Source organism: Trachemys scripta, chromosome 11 (genome assembly GCF_013100865.1).
Source record: "Trachemys scripta elegans isolate TJP31775 chromosome 11, CAS_Tse_1.0, whole genome shotgun sequence".
NCBI classification, from domain to species: Eukaryota; Metazoa; Chordata; order Testudines; family Emydidae; genus Trachemys; species Trachemys scripta.
Window position 1 is genome coordinate 66,846,688 of NC_048308.1, and position 19,061 is coordinate 66,865,748.

At 46.3% G+C, this 19,061-nt stretch overlaps 2 protein-coding genes and 1 long non-coding RNA gene across 3 annotated transcripts in view; 2 read left to right on the forward strand and 1 right to left on the reverse strand.

The window, feature by feature from the left end:
- The window catches only part of MREG (melanoregulin), a 42,608-nt gene extending 41,993 nt beyond the window's left edge, over positions 1-615 (reverse strand). Inside the window, exon 1 of the mRNA XM_034785609.1 lies at positions 254-615. Within this exon, the coding sequence (XP_034641500.1) occupies positions 254-345 (92 nt within the window). The 5' untranslated portion in view covers positions 346-615. The remainder of the gene's footprint in view (positions 1-253) is intronic.
- On the forward strand, positions 536-4,316 carry LOC117884802. Its single transcript, XR_004647664.1, has 2 exons — positions 536-1,022; positions 2,366-4,316. It is a non-coding gene; the product is annotated as an uncharacterized LOC117884802 (long non-coding RNA).
- A 4,457-nt stretch (positions 4,317-8,773) lies between these two features.
- Positions 8,774-19,061, forward strand: part of LOC117884764 — a 49,359-nt gene continuing 39,071 nt past the window's right edge. The window contains exon 1 of the mRNA XM_034785524.1: positions 8,774-8,790. The gene's annotated coding sequence lies outside the window, so the exon portion shown is untranslated. The remainder of the gene's footprint in view (positions 8,791-19,061) is intronic.

A 19,061-nucleotide genomic window follows, 5' to 3' on the forward strand; every position in this document is an offset into this window, starting at 1 on the left:
CCTACCGAGCTCCTGCGGAGTCTGCTCCGCCAGAGCAGCCGCCGATCTCCTCGGCTTGAGCCGCGGCAGGTGCCCTGCCCGGGGAAGCCAGGGAGCGATCCCCAGCCGAGGAGAGGAGAGACGAGGCGGGGGAGCGGATACGCCACTCCGGAGCCGGCTTTGGGCATGGAGCTCGGGCAGCGGGGGCAGCCCAAAGACTCGGGGCTGGGGCCCAGTTCCCGGGGGACCCCTCACCCCGGGGGGGCGCCCTTACCTGACCAGCGGCTCCTTCTCTGCCCGCGCAGCATTCCCCGGGCAGCGGCAGCAGCAGCAGCACAGCGCGCCCAGCCAGTCCCGCAGCCCCATGGAGCCGCCGCTGCTCTGCCCCGCGGGACGCGACCCTAGGCGGCCTCCGGCCCCGCGCAGCCCCCGGGCGCCCTCCCGGCCCAGCGCCGCTCTGCGCAGGCTGGGCTAGCGCCTGGCCGCGCTACCATAGCAAGCGCATCTGCCCGGCCCCGGGCTTCCCCGGCCCCGGGCCCGCTGCGCATGGGCCGGTGCCGCCTCCGCCCCCCGGGGAGCTCCAGCCGCTCGCCCGCAGGGCGGGGACGCGGGGTGGGAAAACCCAGCCGGTTCCTTGCATCACGAGAGCGGGAACCCCCAACCCCCCTTCCCCAGCGCCTGCCCGCCCGCCTGCCCCTTTATGTCCCCTCCCCGCAAGCCCAGCCAGCGCACGCTGGGGTGTCAGCCCCGGAGCAAGCCAGAGAGCGAGGCCATAACCAGCTCGGTGCAATCAGTGGCCGCCGTCTCGCCGAGCGATAAACGAGTCCAGCGGGAGGAGAGAAAACCAGCTAGGAGCCAGGGGAAATCAGTCCGCGCCGCTTAGCCTGGCACATGTGAGCAGCGACATCCCCTCCCCAGTGTTGGCAGCATCAGCGGGCTGGGAAGGTGAGGCCGCCCCTATGCAGGACAGCACTTAAGGATACCCCTAGATTTAAGCACCCGAGGAGCCCCATGGAGGCCGGTACAGAATGGACAAACAGCAGGTGAGAAGACAAGAAGCGGCAGAAAAGGTTTATAATGAAAAGAATCAAACCTCTGCATCTCTGTTCCCTGTTAACAGACAGGGTGCCGGGCAGCATGTTGGAGCACCCCAGCGCTGTATGTATAGGGTCGCTGAGCATGACAATATCTAGGTATGCAAGGAGAGAGGGAGTGCCGAGGAAGATTTAAACTCAGGAGGCTCGGGTTGGATTCCTCATAAATTAAGGGTCCGGTTTACACAACCCTCGTTCACATTTGGGAAGCACTTTGGCCTGGATCCTGAAAGGAGTTTAGCTGCCCAACTCCCATGGAGGATCTGGGTCTTGCTCACTTGAGTAATCCCACTGAAGTGAATTGTGTTACTCATGTGAGTAAGAGTTCAGTGTAGATAAGAATAAGATAAGGGCCCTTAATTTATTTGCTTGAGTAAAATGGGATAATACTGGATTACCTTACAGGGAAATGGGCTTATGATCCTTAATTCATGTTTGTGAAAATCACTTTGCTTTCTCAGCCTTTCTGCTAAAAGGCTCTGTACTATTTACTATTATCATTTCAGTATTAATTCATAGCAGCAGCATTATTATTTATATGTGTGTTACCATAGCCCCTAGACACCCTAGTCATGGATCAAGACCCCATCGTGCTAAGCACTGTACGAACACAGCAAAAAGATGGTCCCTGCGCTAAGGAGATTACAATCTAAGGGTATAATTCCCAGCTCATGCAGACATTCATGAGCTAGCTCTAATCAAGGTAGCAGGCTAGAAATAGCAGTGTGACCACCGTGGCATGGGTGGTGTCTCGGGCTGGCCGCCTGAGTACAATTCCATCCAACATCCTACGTATGTACTTGGGTGGTTAGCCCAAGCATCTGCCCATGCCGTGCTGGTCATACTGCTATCTTTAGCGCGCTGGGTCAAGCAGAGCTAGTGCGTGTATGTCTGCCTGAGCTGGGAGTCAGAACTATACAGCAGCTGGAGACGTAAGACGAGACAATAATTGGATAGAGGAAGACAAACAGGAGTACAAGAAAACACAGCAACGATGTTAGTCTGATAGGCGGTGGTCTCAGCGCACCCACACAGCTATCTGTTGTCAAGCATCACAGCAAAGGAGAGTTGTGAGGAGGGGTTGGCAGGAGGATAATGAGGTGGTGTAGTGGCTGTTTCCAGGGAGTGCCTCGTGTTGGGCAGTGTGGCGAGCGTACTTGTTTGACAGTTGAACAAGTCGTCATCAGTGGAGCTGGTATCATTGGCCAATTGGAGGTGAGCATGGACAGCTCAATAGCTAATGAGTTAACTAATGATTAACAGTTACCTTATTTTCTCTCTTCCTTTCTGAGGTGAGCTGTGTTGTGTGCCATTCATTGTTATAAAACTGGACCTGTGTGCGTGGAGGAATTACACTGACGTGTGAAAATATTTACAGAGAAGTCCTGGCCCCATTTAAGTCAATTGGAGCTTTGTCGTTGAGTTCAGTGGGGCCAGGATTTCACTCTTAAACTGGAAGGGAGGAGCGTCAACCCGACAGAGCAACCCATGTCTGGATAATGCAGGAGATGTGCCACCCAAGTTACGGAAGTGCTTCTGTGTTGAATGCATGGCATCAAACTGAAAGACAATTGTTTTGCTGTGGACCTAATTATGAGGCTCTCGCCCCAGGCTTGTCTGAGCACAGCGTCCAGCTGGCATCCTCCTCTGCTTTGGCTTTTGGAGAGGAGAGGGGAGAGCAGCTGCAGAACGGTGCCACTCCTTGATTCTGGTTTCTTCCTTTGCAACCATGCCTGTGGACCTTTGACTGCTGAGTCTAAGCACTAAAGGCCTGATCTAAAGCCCATTGAAAGCAATGGAGGGCTTTTCATTGTCTTCAGTGGGCTTTGGGTTAGGCCCTAAATGATCGGTCACTTACTCTTATTTTCTTCCTTTCTTACCACGGATATGCTCTTCACGAGTCAGCATGGAAGAGAGAAGGCTTGTAAAAAAAATGAATTAAGTTGATCTTTGGCTCTTAATTTAATTGACAAAGCTCATTGTGGAGCAGATTGATTGTATTTCAGAGCATATCCTCAAATGTCAGACCTAAAAAACCCAAAAGCAATTGAACTAAGTGCAGTTGGCTGTATGCAGCATGAACACTCATTTAGCTTTAGTACTATATCTGCCTGATACTATTTAAGTTTTGCTTATGCGAGCAGATATCATATCTAATATATTTTTCAGACACTACGTGAGCACAATGAAAAGGGGAGGAAAAAGAGGATTTGCCACTAATTTATTTATTATGATTATTATTATTATTCTAGGATTTGTTAGTTCATAACCACCACTTAAAATGTAGTATGGTAAATTTAATGCTGGAGAAAGGTTTACAATCCAGGAAACTGAAGCTGTCCATTCAGAAGAGGTGCAACATAGGTTGTGGCAATGCAAGATTTCCCCCAGTGCTCCTCCAATGTGCCCCAAACTGGACCTGGTAGGACAACCTCTAGGGGTAGGATAGTAGCTCCACATCCATATCCATCCTGTTCTCAGCCTCAATGGTGAGTGCCATTAAGGCTGCCGATTAGTGCAATATTTATTCATAGATTTTAAGGGCAGAAGGGACCATTATTACCATCTAGTCTGATCTGCATGACACAGGCCATATATTGGATTTTGTGGTACGGACACCTGAGCACAGAGAGCTGCACTGAGTACACCAAGTCATTTGACACAGGCCACCCAAAAGCCATTGGTCACTCCCTGTGCTGGATTTGAACTATCTATACTACATATATGACCTTATTACTGTAGTATCTGAGCACCTCCCAGTCATGAGGATAAATATGTTAACAACAACCCTGTAAGGTAGAGCAGCGCTATTATCCCCATTGTACAGGTGGGGAACCGAGGTACAGAGAGGCTAAGTGACTTGCCCAAGGTTACCCAAGAAGTCTGTGGCAGAGCAAGGAGTTGACTCCCGGTATCTTGAGTCCTAAGTTAGTGCCCTAAACATTGGACCGCCCCTCCTCTCTGCTGCTCTAGCACTGAAAAATTATATTTCCCATGATCAGTCACTACAGGTTTGATTTCCTCCATTTGGGCTCAAATTTCCACTGGCCTTTTTTCTACCCATATCACCCTGCAAACTCATGTCTAATATACTGCCTATTATCATCAGGAGTTGCTTTCTATGCATCCCTCTCCAAATGAGTATATGTGCTTTGGATTATTTTTCCCCTGGATATATTTGGTTGATCAGTTTGAGTCAGTATTTTAATGAACAACAAACTTAGTTCCTGTCATATACAGGGGTATAATCAATAAATCATGCTGATTATAGTTATTTTACATATCAAGTCATATCTCTACATGTCATTGTCCAGATCGTTGCAAAGTATTGTTGTTTGTGTGGGTTTTTTTAACTCTTCAGTGCCAATTCATGACTCATAGTAATGACAAGATAATCAAATTATAGAATCATAGACATTTCTATCTGTTAGAGAATCATAAAAAATTCTGTCAGTTTCCACCAAAAGAAAGAGATGAAAGGAAGGAATCAACAGAAAACACCGCTGCTAAACATTGCTTTCGTGCATCTAAAGAAATTCAGATGTAACAGCTCGCTGGAATTTGATGCACACGTATTAATGCTCAGTTATATGATTCACGGATCTCAGCCTGATTTACAAAGAGAGCTGTGTACCTCTAGCCTCGTTTTACAGATGGGGAAACAGATGTTCAGAAGCTTTCCCAAGATCACACAGCAAGTCAATGGCAGAGTCCAAGTCTTCTGACTCTCAGTCTGGGGCCCTATCCATTGGACCATGCTACAGCAAAGTTGCTAGCTTACATGCCAGGGAGCAGGGGGAAGGCTTAGGTTCGATGCTCAGTTGAGTTGGTGGTGTTACATCCAGAGTGAGATGTCAGGGAGATTATCAGAGACGTACAACTGAACTGTGTAACGATGGAGATGCAGACTTGTGAACTGTCCACAGAGAAGTCATAGTTAAAGCTGTGGGAGCAGATGAGGTATGAAGTGTAAAAGGTGCAGAGGACCGGCTCAGGAACAGAAGCCTTAGGGATTCCTGCAGGGAGTGGGAGAGCAGTGGAGGAAGAGTCCCCAAAGGAGGCAATGGAGAAATAGTGGAAGAAGGAGGAGGTGAATCAGAAGAATCAGGGCCGGCTCTAGGTTTTTTGCTGCCCCAAGCAAAAAAATTTGTGTCTGCCCCCGACCCCAGCCCTGGGCTCCCCCCCCCCCCGCACCAGTACCCTCCCCCACCCGCACCCCCTGTCACCCCAGCCCTGGGCTCCCCCCCAAAAAACGTGACCGCCTCGTTCACCACAGCAAGCCCCGTTTACACTTTCAGTGGAGATCAAAGCGGGGTGTGATGTACTCGTGGAGGAGGAGAGGGGGTATCAGGAGGGTTGCGGAAGAAGAGGTGTAGGGGGAGGTGCAGGTGAAGGGAGAGTACAAGGGGAAGGGGTGCAGCGAAGGAGGGAGGTACAAGTGAAGAGGCTGCGAGCTTCAGGCACTGACAGCTGCTTCCCCAGCCCCATGCAGGCAAAGCCAAGAGGACGGACACTGACTCCCAGGTGCCCGAGCTGCGGGGGTCCCCTGGCGGGGCAGTATGCCCCGCTCAGAGCCGGGCTCTGCCTCTCCCCACCCCTGGCACTGTGGGGGCCTGGGACAAGAGCTCAGGGCTGAGGTGGGGGAGGTGCGTAGCGGGCTGGGTCCGGGGGCAGCTCCCTGGCAGCTCGGGCTGCCCAGCCACTTGCCCCATCAGTGCGCGAGCCAGGATCCGCGCCCCCTGCCCAGCCCGGCGGTGCCCTACCCAGCCCACTCGGGCGGGGAAATGCCGCGCCGCCCTGGGGAGACTCACAGCAGCAGCGGTGGTGGCAGTAGGACCCCTCCTCCCTCCCTGCATCCTGGGCCTCACTTCCCTCCCTCCCCGGCTCCTCACACACTCCGGGAGCCCCTCTCGCCACCTCAGCCCGGGCTCGGCTCCAGGGGATGATGTTCTGGCTCCTCAGCGGCAGGGCTCTGGCCAGGGCCGGGTTCCGGCTTTTTGCCGTCCCAAGCAAAAAAAAAAGGGGGGGGGGCAGAGTGCCGCCTCTTGGAAAGTGCCGCCCCAAGCACATGCTTGGAGCGCTGGTGCCTAGAGCCGGCCCTGAGAAGAATACACCGTCTTGGAAGTCTTAGGAAAGAGAGAGTCTAGAAGGAGGGGTGATACTGTCTCACAGGCAGCAGACAGGCCCTGCAGAAGGTGAGAATGGAAAACAGGCCCTTCAGTTCAGCTAGACATGGTGATCAGATGACCTTGGCTCTGTGTGGAGGACTACCAGGGCAGACCCCAGAAGATGTATAAATGAAGCCAGGTGATTCTTTAAAACACATGGCAGAGCTGCAGCGAGGGCGCAGGTGGTTCCATTTTCCCGAAGAGGTGCAGAGCTGGGCTTTCAAAGTTTACAGGGTTTGGGCCGGTCACCAGGGCTGGAGCTTCTCCCTGGCTCCAAAGCATGCAGTGCCACACCCAGTCTCAGTCAAGGAGGTTTATTTCTTTAGCAGAGGTTATTGAACAAGCAGAAAACAGTCTTAACTCCGTCCTCGGCCCCAGGCTTCAGGGCCAGGCCTCCCAGGAGTCTCTGGCATTCCTGCCCCTGGCAGCTTCCCAGGGCTCTGCTCCCTTCCTGAAGCAGCAGCCACAGGGCTGCTTCCTTGAGCCTCTGGCCCCAGGGACCCACAACAGGAGCTTGCTGTGCTGATTGCTCCCCGGGGCTTGGCCTGTCTCAGTCCTTCCTCTGGCCCAGCAGCCCTTTATAGGCCCAGGTGTAGCTTGGCCCTCTTTAATTGGCTGGATTGGATTCACCTGCTCTGGTCCAAGGGCACTGGGCTTCGTCTGTCTGCAGGGACCAGCTACCCTGTGACAGACAGGGCCTAAATGAGGGAGGCTTGTCTCTGAATCCAGGGTATCATTTGAATAAACTTAAGCAAGAAGATCAGAGCCGGCTCGGATTTCTAAATACAGTATAAATGTTTATGGTAAGCAGATGAAAATATAGCTGTTAAGCTATGGATGGGCTCACCGTGAAGTGCTTTGCAGTGTCTGCGCTCTTCACTTTCTTCACAGACCCAGTTCTGTCTCCGCGCTGCCGAGACAGGAATTATGGACAGGGGTTCTTGTTATGCAAACTCAAGTGACAAGACTGCAAACAGTACCGCACATAAGAGAAACTTCAAAGATCACACGTTTCCAAGGTAATGTCCATAGACTGCATACTCTGCATATAGCATAAGAAACAGCCAGTCCTATTCACTCTTCTTTGCAGTGTAAGGGGCAGGTTCTGATACCCCAACTCATGTTAAACAGTATGTTGTGCCACAAATAATCCTACTGAAGTTACTGGACTACTGAGTATGGTGCTACCCAACATGAGTTAGGGTAACGACACCTCAGCCCATCTCAACTATCTTCTCTTTTCTCCAGAAAAGACACTTATTATTATCATCTCCAATACCACCTAAAAGACTGTTAAACAAGGGGTTTTTTTCCTTCTAAAGGGAACAAGGGATGTTGTTACAATGAAAGCCTTACTTAATAGTTTATACTTCAGATACTGTAGCTGTTTATCTTTCTTTTCTGTATATTTAATTAAAGGTTAAAAAGAATTTTTAATGGAGTTTGCCCTGGTATTAAGCAAGCTGTGCTCTCTGTCTACCCAACCCCAAATTTTGTTTAAAACTGTTTAATGTTTTAAAGTTTCACAGTCATGTTAACAATTTGACTCTTTGGGCCCATGTATTCCATCTAAATTAATACAACAGGTATCAGAATCTGGCCCATTGGGATCAATAAGGGATATGCACGCAATGAAATATCTTCTGCATCACAGTTGGAGTGTGAGTGGCAGGAATCAGCTAACCACTAGAGAAGTACTAGATTGACAGACTAGGAAGGCAAATGTGAGTATTTGTACTGGAAGCATAATTCGAGGAGACACGTTCATCCCATGAGGGAAACAAGGCAGTAACATGTGATCTAGGTGTCTAGTTTTGGGCATCAAATAGTCACAATGAATTGCAAAAATTATTCAGCGGATAACTTCAAATATCAAATGAAAATTGTAAGTAGCTCGCGACACATTCATAAACAGATAAAGAGACTAAATGTGTTAGGTAACAGAGAGGAAGGTTACTCTTGTGGGTTAAAGCAGAGGACTGGAATTTGGGAGATTTGGGCGATTTGGGCTCAAGTTCTGGTTCTGTAACAGACCTCATGGATCATCGAGTGTGACCACCTCCATTACAAAGACCATAGAACTTCCCTGAATTAATTCCTGTTTGAACTAAAGCATATCCTTTAAAAAAAACTTCCAATCTTCATTTTAAAATTACCAGTGATGGCAAATCCTCCATCCCCACCCCCTGGTAAGTTCTAATGGTTAATTACCCTCATTGCTAATTATTGGCACTTCATTTCCATCTGAATTTGTCTAGCTTCAATTTCCAGCCATTCAATCTTGTTATATCTTTGCTAGATTGAAGGCCCCGTTATTAAACATTTGTTCCCATTATAGGTACTTAGACTGTGATCAACCACCTGTTTAGATCTGCTCTTTGTGAAGCTAAACCAGATGAGTTCTTGGAGCCTATCACTATCAGGCATGTTTTCCAATTCTTTAATCATTCTTCTGGCTCTTCTCTGAACCATCTCCAGTTGATCAGCATCCTTCTTGAATTGTGAACCTCAGAACTGGACACCGTACTCCACCAGTGCCAACTACAGAGGTAATATGACCTCCCATTTTGGGGCAGGGACTGTTTCTTACCTAGTGTTTGTACAGCACCTAGTACAGAGGCTTTTATCTCAGGTTTGGCTCCTAGGTGCTACTGTAATCTACAGAATGAACAATAATAATTTACTTGCAGTGAATAATTGGAGGCAGTATGGTCCAACAGACACGACACTGGACCAGGACTTCAGACACCGTGGTTCTATTCATGGCCACTGACCTGCTGTGTGGCCACAGGCAAGTCCCATGGCTTGTCTGTGCCTCTGATTCCCCCAACACACACACCAGTTGTGTGTTGTGTATTTAGATTATGGACTCATTGGGGCAGGGCCTGTCTCTTAGTATGTGTGTGTATACCTAGCCTTGTATAGGCTGCTCATCTCTACAGTTCAGACATCTGGGCACTATTGTAATACAAATAATAACAATTGAATGGGCTCTAGCGAACAGAAAGATCCTTGATTTGTTGATTGATTTCTCTGCCAAGGAGACTTTCCACCATTGCAGAAATCTTTAACAGTGCTCAGGAACCTGGGGAATATATTCTCTATTAATTTAAACCCTTGCCCTTTAGACGGAAACTGAACTATATAAAAATATCCAACTAAAATGAGATGTTTCAAATTCCTTTGCTTTCTCATGCTAATAAATCTTCCTAGGTGTTTGTTTTTTTCCCTGTTTAAGAACAAAAGAAAAAGATAGCAGTCTCAGAAGAACCACGTATAAGCCATAGTGGGAGTTTAAAAGCAAATAATAAAGATATGCTGTAAATGACCCACAGGGTGCTTCTGCCCATCTGCAAATGATGCATGAAGTGAACAAACTTTTACCATTTCCTCCTTTTTATTGCACGCTACATGGCCTCATCACTTTGCAGTGTAAATAATTTTGATGGCTCATCTTTCAGGAAGAGCGCAGACCAGAGACACTTGTAATACTTTTACTGATTCAAGAGACTTTTTCCCAGTCGGGGGCTGTGTTTATACCCTCTTAATTCCTCCCCATATCACTGAAGTATAAATGTGTCTCCTCTAACCTTCTGTGGCCGCGGATAGGAAGGGCCCAGTCATCAGTGTCACCCTTGAACCAGTGTTTCCTGTGCTGATGCACTAGAGCCAACTCTAAAGGCCAGTGAAGTCAGTGGTAAGACTCCCACTGACTTTGGATCAGGTCCTTTTCCCACCAAACCAAGCAGTAAATTGATTAACTAATTGTGTGGCTCAAGCTGCCAGACTAGTTCTCAAAGTCTGGAGGCAGTGAACAGCAGAGGGATGCAGCTGGTAACCTCCGCGTTGGCTCTTGAAGCATCTGGAAAGCAGGGATTGTGATTCATGCTGTAGGAAGATGGATATTTTATAGTAACTGCCCTCTGGAAGATTCTTGCAGCAAGCCTCACATTTTCTCTTGTAGCAGTGTGCTGCCTGTTTCTTTCAGTATGGTGCAGTGGGAGCAGAGTCAGTTACCTCCTTATGCCAAGCCACTAACCCTTTTGCAACCTCTTTCGTTAAAATGCAACATGCTCTAGCAAATCTTCCATGTGCACTGAATAATTGACCTGAGTGAAAGAGCAAATTTTAATTGTGAGGCACAAATTTAATACTAATGAAAGGAAATACCCCCCTCCCCACCCACAAAATACAATTAGAACATAAGAACGGCCATACTGGATCAGACCAAAGGTCCATCTAGCCCAGTATCCTGTCTTCCGATGGTGGCCAATGCCAGGTGCCCCAGAGGGAATGAACAGAACAGGTAATCATCAAGTGATACATCCCCTGTCACCCATTCGCAGCTTCTGGCAAACAGGGACACCATCCCTGACCATCCCGGCTAATAGGATAGGATAGGAGGATTCATCAGTGGCTATCTTCCATGAATTTATCTAGTTCTGGTCAATGTTTATACAGCCTTGCTAAAGGCTTTTAGGAGGAATGGGGGTGAAATTTATAACTAAGGCTAACTCTTGTTGGGGGAAATAAGTGGAAACGTTCTGGTGCTGTGCATTTTGAAACAATCAATAGGAAACCTGGGATGCCACATTTACACCGGCTGATAGCCGTTCTTGATAGACCATGCAAAGCACAGCCTTGAAGAACCATGCACCGATGCACAAATAGGCAGTGACATATGCAGTAGCGTTACTAAAATGTGAACTAAGCTTTTAGGAACATGCCCTGGAGTCAAAAATCAAGCATCTTAGAGAAGATTATATAAATATAGGAATTTAGAATAGGCGCAGTATATCAGAATACTTAGCCCAGTATCCTGTGTCCAGCTGTGGGGATTAGAGGCAGGGGCGGCTCCAGGCACCAGCGCAGCAAGCGCGTGCCTGGGGCGGCAAGCCGCGGGGGCGGCCCGCCGGTTGTTCTGAGGGCGGCCATCAGGCCGCCACTTATTTCCCCCAACAAGAGTTAGCCTTAGTTATAAATTTCACCCCCATTCCTCCTAACAGCCTTTAGCAAGGCTGTATAAACATTGACCAGAACTAGATAAATTCTAGTTGGTCCCGCGGCTTTGGCAGTAATTCAGCGGCGGGTATGCTGAAGGCGCGGCACCGGCGGACCTCCCGCAGGCATGCCGCCGAATCCGTGTGGCCAGCGGACCGCTCGCAGGCGTGCTGCCGAAAGCCGCCTGACTGCCGTGCTTGGGGCGGCAAAATCCATAGAGCTGCCCCTGATTAGAGGATGGCTGAATGGAAGTCACCAGTCATGTTGCTACCTAGAACCATTCTCGGCAAGGGTGGGGGACTATAAAGGTGAAGGGTTCATGTCTAGCATTACTGCCCGGCCCTTCCATTCTGTCCCACTGGGTTTTCTCCCTAGATTTACTGTCCTCTGTACAGTAATGGTCGTTCAGTTCACCTTGATTTTTGAGGACTGAGAATTAAGGAAGAGATATACAGCCAGTGTATTCATTTAAAACCTCCGTAAATACTTTCCAGCATTGGCAAACTGAGATAATACCATTGATTAAGAGCATTCCTCAGTCTCCAAATCCTATCCCCTTGCAATTAATTGCAATACAAGGAACAAGGTGTTAGTCCAATCAATGCCACTTATAACTCATTTAGTATCACAGAATAATCCCTGTGTTTGATTGCAAAAATACACAGCAGTGAGTGTGAGAGAGACTTATTATCATATGGCAGATAGGGATGTTTAGACATGAGTGTGTCCAGAAGCAACAAAAATTTATCGGGTAACAAGTTGAACTGGTTTTACTAGAGCCTTTTGCTGTTTAATATCTAAACTCTTCTATTCCAGGGTACATATGCAGCAGCTAAAACACACAGCACATTCTTAAAGAAATATAGACACACACCAGTCATTTTGGTAAATATAAGAGATGATAAGGGGCATTGTTAAAAGCACTCAGCATTGGCCTAATGTTGCTCCCACTGAAGTCAATATGAGGGATTTATCATTCGCAAAAATTCTGTTAAACCTTCAATGGTTTTTTTTGACCAACCTGTTTTTTGACCAATTATTAGAGGATCAAAAAAATTTTACATTTAGAAAAAAAATGAAATTTGGATTTCAAAAGAAATCAGAGGAGGGGAGATCACAATTATTCCCCCCCCCCCCTTTTTTTTTTTTTTTTTTTTTTGGTCAACACTGTCTTCTAGACTTATAGAATATTAGAGAGAAAAAAGAATGAATAAGTATATTAGGGCAGCTCTCTTGTAATGAAAGATTTCCCCGTGTCATATATCTGTTCATGGATCATTCCTGAAGAGTGAAAGGGGCTACAGTTGTCAAACAAATTTGCAGAGTCACCTGGCTTTTTGGGAAATATAGTGTGAGCTTGTCTTTAATGTTTGACTAAACAGATGACTTTTCCTAAGGATAAATTCATAGCTGGCATAAACTAAAGCACCTCAATTGATTTTGATGGAGATGTGCCCATTTATGTTGGCAATGAGTTTGGCCCAAACTACAGCTATATTAAGACATCACCTGAACCAAAAACAAAGATTCAGCTCTCTCTCCCAACCCTCCGTCCATGCCCTATCACCATCCCACCCTGCTGCTCATCTCTACTTGCTCCAATCCCATATAGAGTATAGAGTCTTAGAAGAAGTTGTGTATGCCCTGGTGATTCTGGCAGACCAGGTGCCAGCTCTTGCCAAGGCTGTAGGCATCAGCTGAGCACTGGCAAATTCATAGCTGGAAACCACACCAGCTCCCCTGGGTGTTCGCATTCTCAAAATACGTATTAGATGGTAAGTTGATAAGAATGTTTAGACTTTATGAAATGCTTGTAGGATGCTGCATGTATTGATCTCATTAAAACTTCTATAGTCCAGGGTATAAAGTTATACTGAGTGTTTGCATTGTAACCCTCTGTAATTACGTAATTTACCAAACAGGAAAAGAGGTATCAATTAAGGTAAAGTGCTCATCCTGCACACAAGATGGCCCACTAAAGGCAAAGAAGGCATTGTGTAGCATAAAAAGACAGAGGTCCCGTTGACTGCTTTCCTAACTCCCTCCAGCAAGGAGAGACCTATGTGAACTCATCCCATCAGTTTGGACTGTGGGGTGGAGAAGATAAAAATCCCTGACGAGGAGAAACTGGGTCTTTCTTTGCTGTATGGACTCTCACCGGGCTGGAGCTAGGAGACAGGAGCAGAAACACCAGGGTCAACCTGGGTTAGTCCTAAAAGACATTCAGTCCCAACAGATTACTACAACTCTGTCACCATTTGGGACCACAGACTGTAACTCATTTGTGTATAGATGTTACCAGTTAGCTTACTATAGGATTGGCTACAAGCATTGTTATTGGTGGGAGATCTGAGGTACACATTGACCTGGGCTAAGTGACCGGGGTCTCTTGGGACTCGAAGCAACCTGAACCTTTTGTGATCTTTGGTGTATGGCAGCCAACTATCACTAAGTCTAGCTTGCCTGGATGGCAAAATAGACTGGAGTGCCCAAGGGGACTGTCTGTGATTCCAGGGTAAGACTGTTATAGTGCTTCAGGAGTTCACATTTGTACTGGGTTGGTGAAATCTAATTATAGAACAACTGGGGCATCTGTCCTGCTTTTTGAGAGCCTACCCTGAGTTTGGCACTCACAGCTGTGACCACTCCAGCCAGCGTGACAGCCCTGTACTCCGTGACTTAAAATCACAGAAGTCAGAGATGGAAAATAGCTTCATCTCATTTTGCTTTCATTGTTTATATTCAACCTTTTCCCCAGTGTTGGGGCCCTGATCACAAAGGGCAAAGCTCCAAGCTTCTAAACATCTTGTCCTGGAGGAACTGGGGGAAAGTATGAAACTTGAGGCAACCGTTGTCTGGTGTGCCAGCTCCATCCACTAACCCTCGCAGTAGAGTGGACACTGCCATGTGGAGAAATTTTGAAGCTCTCAGGAATATGTTTGCCATGAATAAAACAATGGATTCTATCCAACAATCCATTGCTGTCATGGAAAAGAAAATGGAAATGACAGGGACCTATGTAAAACATGGAGAGAACTCAGTTTTATAATTAAATCTTAAATAAGGAGCCCAAATTGACCTGGTTGTTATGTTAATCTGGGAACATAAATCCCTGAGAAGTAGAACAAGATGACGTGGGGAATAAGAGGCACCAAGGAGCTGTGTCGTTGTGACTCTTGGTAACTGTCTAAGGGTACGTCTACAGTGATTGCAGCACAGCCAAAAGTAGCACTGAAGACATGCCAGCATGAACTCCCATGCAGGCTAGAAGTGCAAGCACGTGCCTGTGGGTTCTGGGCAGGTTTGTACAGCCCACACTGAAGCCCAGGTCACCACACCTTCACTGTTATTTTGAAAGATTAAAGCTAGAGCAGATATGGCTACCCAAGCTGCAATCACACCTTCGACTGCAGTGTAGACATACCTAAAGGGACTGGGGCCCTGGTCCTCAGGACATGGAGGTTGCTTAAGCTAATGTATCCAGCCCCTGGAGGGCACCAAGTATGCATCCTCAGTGATGCAGCTCCCATGTAATGCCTTCTACTCCGCTTTCCCTTCTTTGGTTGCTGATGCAGGGGCCATGGCCAGATCAGCTCTGTGCCCTGACATCCCTGCTGCTGGCACAATGGTCCCGTGAGGATATTGGCAGCCAGCACAAATTAGAGCAGCTTTGAGGGTACTCTGGTTTTTAACAGTGGTCCAGTTAGAGCTTCTCTAGGATCAGGGCAAGGAGCAAAGGCCCATTAAAGATAGTTTAGGGCACACAACCCTTCAGCTGCCCCCAAATGCTCTTCTGCTGCAGCTGAGGAATCTAGGCATGGATTCTGAACATCTTTCGCTGAAAAATGTTTCTTTATCTATCCAGTTGACCAAGAATCAAAAATGATTAGGGGTATGGAACGGCTTCCATTTGAAGAGAGATTAATAAGATTGGGACTTTTCAGTTTGGAAAAGAGCCGACTAAGGGGGGATATGAATGAGGTCTCTAAAATCATGACTGGTATAGAGAAAGTAGATGAGGAAGTGTTATTTCCTCCTTCTCATAACACAAGAACTAGGGGCCACCAAATGAAATTAATAGGCAGCAGGTTTAAAACAAACAAAAGGAAGTATTTCTTCACACAATGCACAGTCAGTCTGTGGAACTCTTTGCCAGAGGATGTTGTGAAGGCCAAGACTATAACAGGGTTCAAAAAAGAACTAGGTAAGTTCATGGAGGATAGGTCCATCAATGGCTATTGGCCAGGGAGGGCAGAGATGGTGTCTCTAGCCTCTGTTTGCCAGAAGCTGGGAATGGGCGACTGGGGATGGATCACTTGATGATTACCTGTTCTGTTTATTCCCTCTGGGGCACCTGGCATTGGCCACTGTCGAAAGACAGGATACTGGGCTAGATAGACTTTTGGTCTGACCCAGTAGGGCCTCTCTTACGTTTGTATGTTCTTAAGCCCGAATATATCGGAGGATGACGGCCACAGCCTCTGAGTTTCCTCTTCCAAGAGGAACAGAACTGGCACATCTTCTTGGTGACTTCTGGAAAGGTAGGTCTTGATGCCCTTATGCATGTGTGTACAGGGGACTAGTTGAATGGTGTTCATCCATCTACACTTTTTTCTATAAAAACAGTCTCCATTATAAAACATAGTTAATCAAATGGTTTCAGAACTTGTGTATCTAATTTTGGCATTCGTTTTTTAGGTCTGCAGCAGGCTACTGGAAACATTTTGAATAAGCTTGTATGAAAAGGTGACCCAGACAGAGCAATGTCTGAATACAATCTAAGGGCCTGATTTACCACAGAGAGGGTAATTAACCATTAGAACACCTTCCCCAGGGATGGGTCATTTCTCCATCACTTAGAGACTTTAAATAAAAAATTTGAAGTCTTTCTAAAAGACATTCTTTAGTCCCGCCCTGTGTTGTTGGGCTTAATGCAGGAATCACTGGATGAAATTCTGTGACCTATGAGATGCCGGAGGTCAGACAATGCTAGGGGAGGTCAGATAATCATAATGGCCCCTTCTAGCCTCAGAATGTTTGAATCTATAGAAACATTAGCATAAAACTTGTGCATCTCCAGTGGATGCTTCAGCCTCAGTGACAGTGCAATGGTATAAACGGCTGTAACACAGTGGTCAGTCAGGCCCTGCAACTTTATTAAAGAGAGCTTTGATTAGAAGAAGATTAAATGTCTCAGGATTAGAGAGAATGGAAAACTTGTTAAGACTTTTAAGGCACCCCTATGAGGCAACTGACAAACCGGAAGAATGATAGCCTATGGGCTTATAGCACAGCCATAGTCAAATGCAATATATGAGAATTAATTTTCTTTTTATAAGGAGTAAACATGATTCATTGGAAGGCATATGCCAATTTACATCGGCTGAGCGTCCAACCCCATGAATATATTCATTTTAAAATTAAAGAGGCAATAAATGCAGTTAAATCCCAAGTGGACTGTCAATTCTGACAAACTCTACCCTGTTCAGACCAATCTGAATACTGCAGCTTAATGTAAAAATCTTTGCTGCGGGTCTTAGCCATAAAAATGGACAAAGTATGGCTGGTAGTTGTTAGAAACTGAGCGGTATGTCTGGTTGGAGGGTGCACAGCAGATGAACTATACTGGACCCTGGGGCCAATCCATTCCGCTGATCAAATTTAAAGACCTGGCTTTTATATTTAGTTGTTGATTAAAGACGTATTCATAGAGCGGGTCTGCTTCACAGAAATTCTAGAATGTAATGCACTAAGCCAAGCTTACGCAGTTCAGTACAAGCCCCCTACTTGGATTCATTGGCTCAATTTATGGTAGCATCCTAAGAATCAAAAGGAACGTTCTCTGTGGGTGTAAATCAGAATAGCATTTACTGTCAATGAAACTATGGTGATTTACATCAGCTGAGTATTTGGCCCAAGGACTCTAATCTAGGCATTGTCCTTGATCTATGATGGCACCTTGCTGAAAAGGTGTGAGAGATGATTGAGACAGGGCGGGAACAAGGAAATAATATCCAAACAGCTGTAGTTTCCTGGATGCCATTGGTTTACTATTTTTGCCAAAGGTTCATAGTCCTTAAGACTCTAACATCCAGGAGCTGATGTAAACACAAGAGAAAGTCAAAGTCCATAGCAGCTGTAGATGAGTTTGTGGGTTGCCTGTCTTCCATTCCCTTAAATGCATAAATAAACCTTACTAGTATGTGCCAGTGCTTTGAGTTGGGGCTATACTTGTGTTCACTGCGGTGCCCCTTTGGGGGTTGATCCAAAGCCCATGACAGTCAATGGAAGGATCCGCATTGACTTCAGTGGGCCTTGTAGCAGGGCCTGGATGAGCATGCCAGTCAAAAAAAATTATAGAAACTGTCTCTTGGTTTTTGCAATTTTCATTTCTCCCAATAGTTGTATGTGAGAAGTGTTGTAACCACACCACACATCTATGAGACTGACTTGCCATGACAGCCGTCCATTTCACACTTCTCTTCCGGGATATTGTGAAGTCACTTTGCAAAGACAGCCTTTTAAGCTTGTGTTGCCACGATTGCACAGCCAAAACAACCATATTGTGCACGTGCAAGTTACCCAGTTTTCATGCACACACACTAGTTTTTGAGTGCATGAATTTAGAGGCAGGGATGGAGTCGCTGTGAAAATATGGCCCTATATATATTGCTTAAGTTTTCCCATCAGGTTTTTTTCCTATGTTTTTCCATTTATTTTCTGTGAGCCCAAGCAGGGCCGGATTAAGGTTATGAGGGACCTAAGGCTAATGGGAGAGAAGGGCCTAAGTATGCAAAAAATATTATGAAGTCATCAAATATTTATTATCTACATACATATTTACGTATTATTAATTATGTAACATTAACAAGTTTATTCTACTCTCACTACACTCAATTCTTCACACAAACACTTTTTTCCCCTCGCTTTAGTTGTGGCAAAGTTATGTATGATGTCATCGTAATTCAAAGACCAGACGATTTCATTCTCAATGCTCAAGAGGGACAAAGCACCGAGATGCTCTTGAGTCATGGTGGATCGGAGAACATTTTTTACCCTTGTTAGAAGACAGAAGGAACGTTCTCCACTATAGTTAGTGATCATTAGTGACACACACAGCCGTAATGCACTTTCAACATTCCAGAAACATTCTATCACACTGGATTCAGTGATAACTCAGTACATCCAAATAGATTTGCTTTTGTCATCTTTTCTCTCTATAGCTGAGAGTGATGTGAATTCAACAAATTGAAGAAATTCTTTAGTAAAATCTACTGGGAGATTGTCTGGGTACTTCTGACACAGATGTTTGATACCTTCACTGACTTCGGAACTTGAAATGCTAGGCGAAAAATTTGTCAGTACACTAACGGTTTTGTCAATATTTTCGTAAGCCACGACCCGATATTCTAATGAACTCTTCAGTTTGTTGATGATTGTGATGAAGGTATTAACTGTGAAGGCCTCCTTGTCACTGAATGACAGTTGCATCGTCGCATGTCTTCTGTCTTTTGTGGTGTTTGGCTGACTTATACTCATGGTTAGCAGTCCTTGCAGCCCCCTGAATTTCATACTCATCAAAACTATCCTGCATTTGTTGAAGAACAGTTCCAAGACTCCTCATTAGGTTTACAGCAGTGGAAAGGTCAATTTGAGCACTTTGCAAGCTTACACTGCACCTGCTGAATGGCTGAAGTATATCATTCCAGACCTCACACAAAATACGAGTTTCCAAAGTGTGCATTGCATCACTCAGGATCTTCGCATCTTTTCTTCTTGCTGATTTTTGAGGTTCATCATCCTTGATACTCTCTAGCGC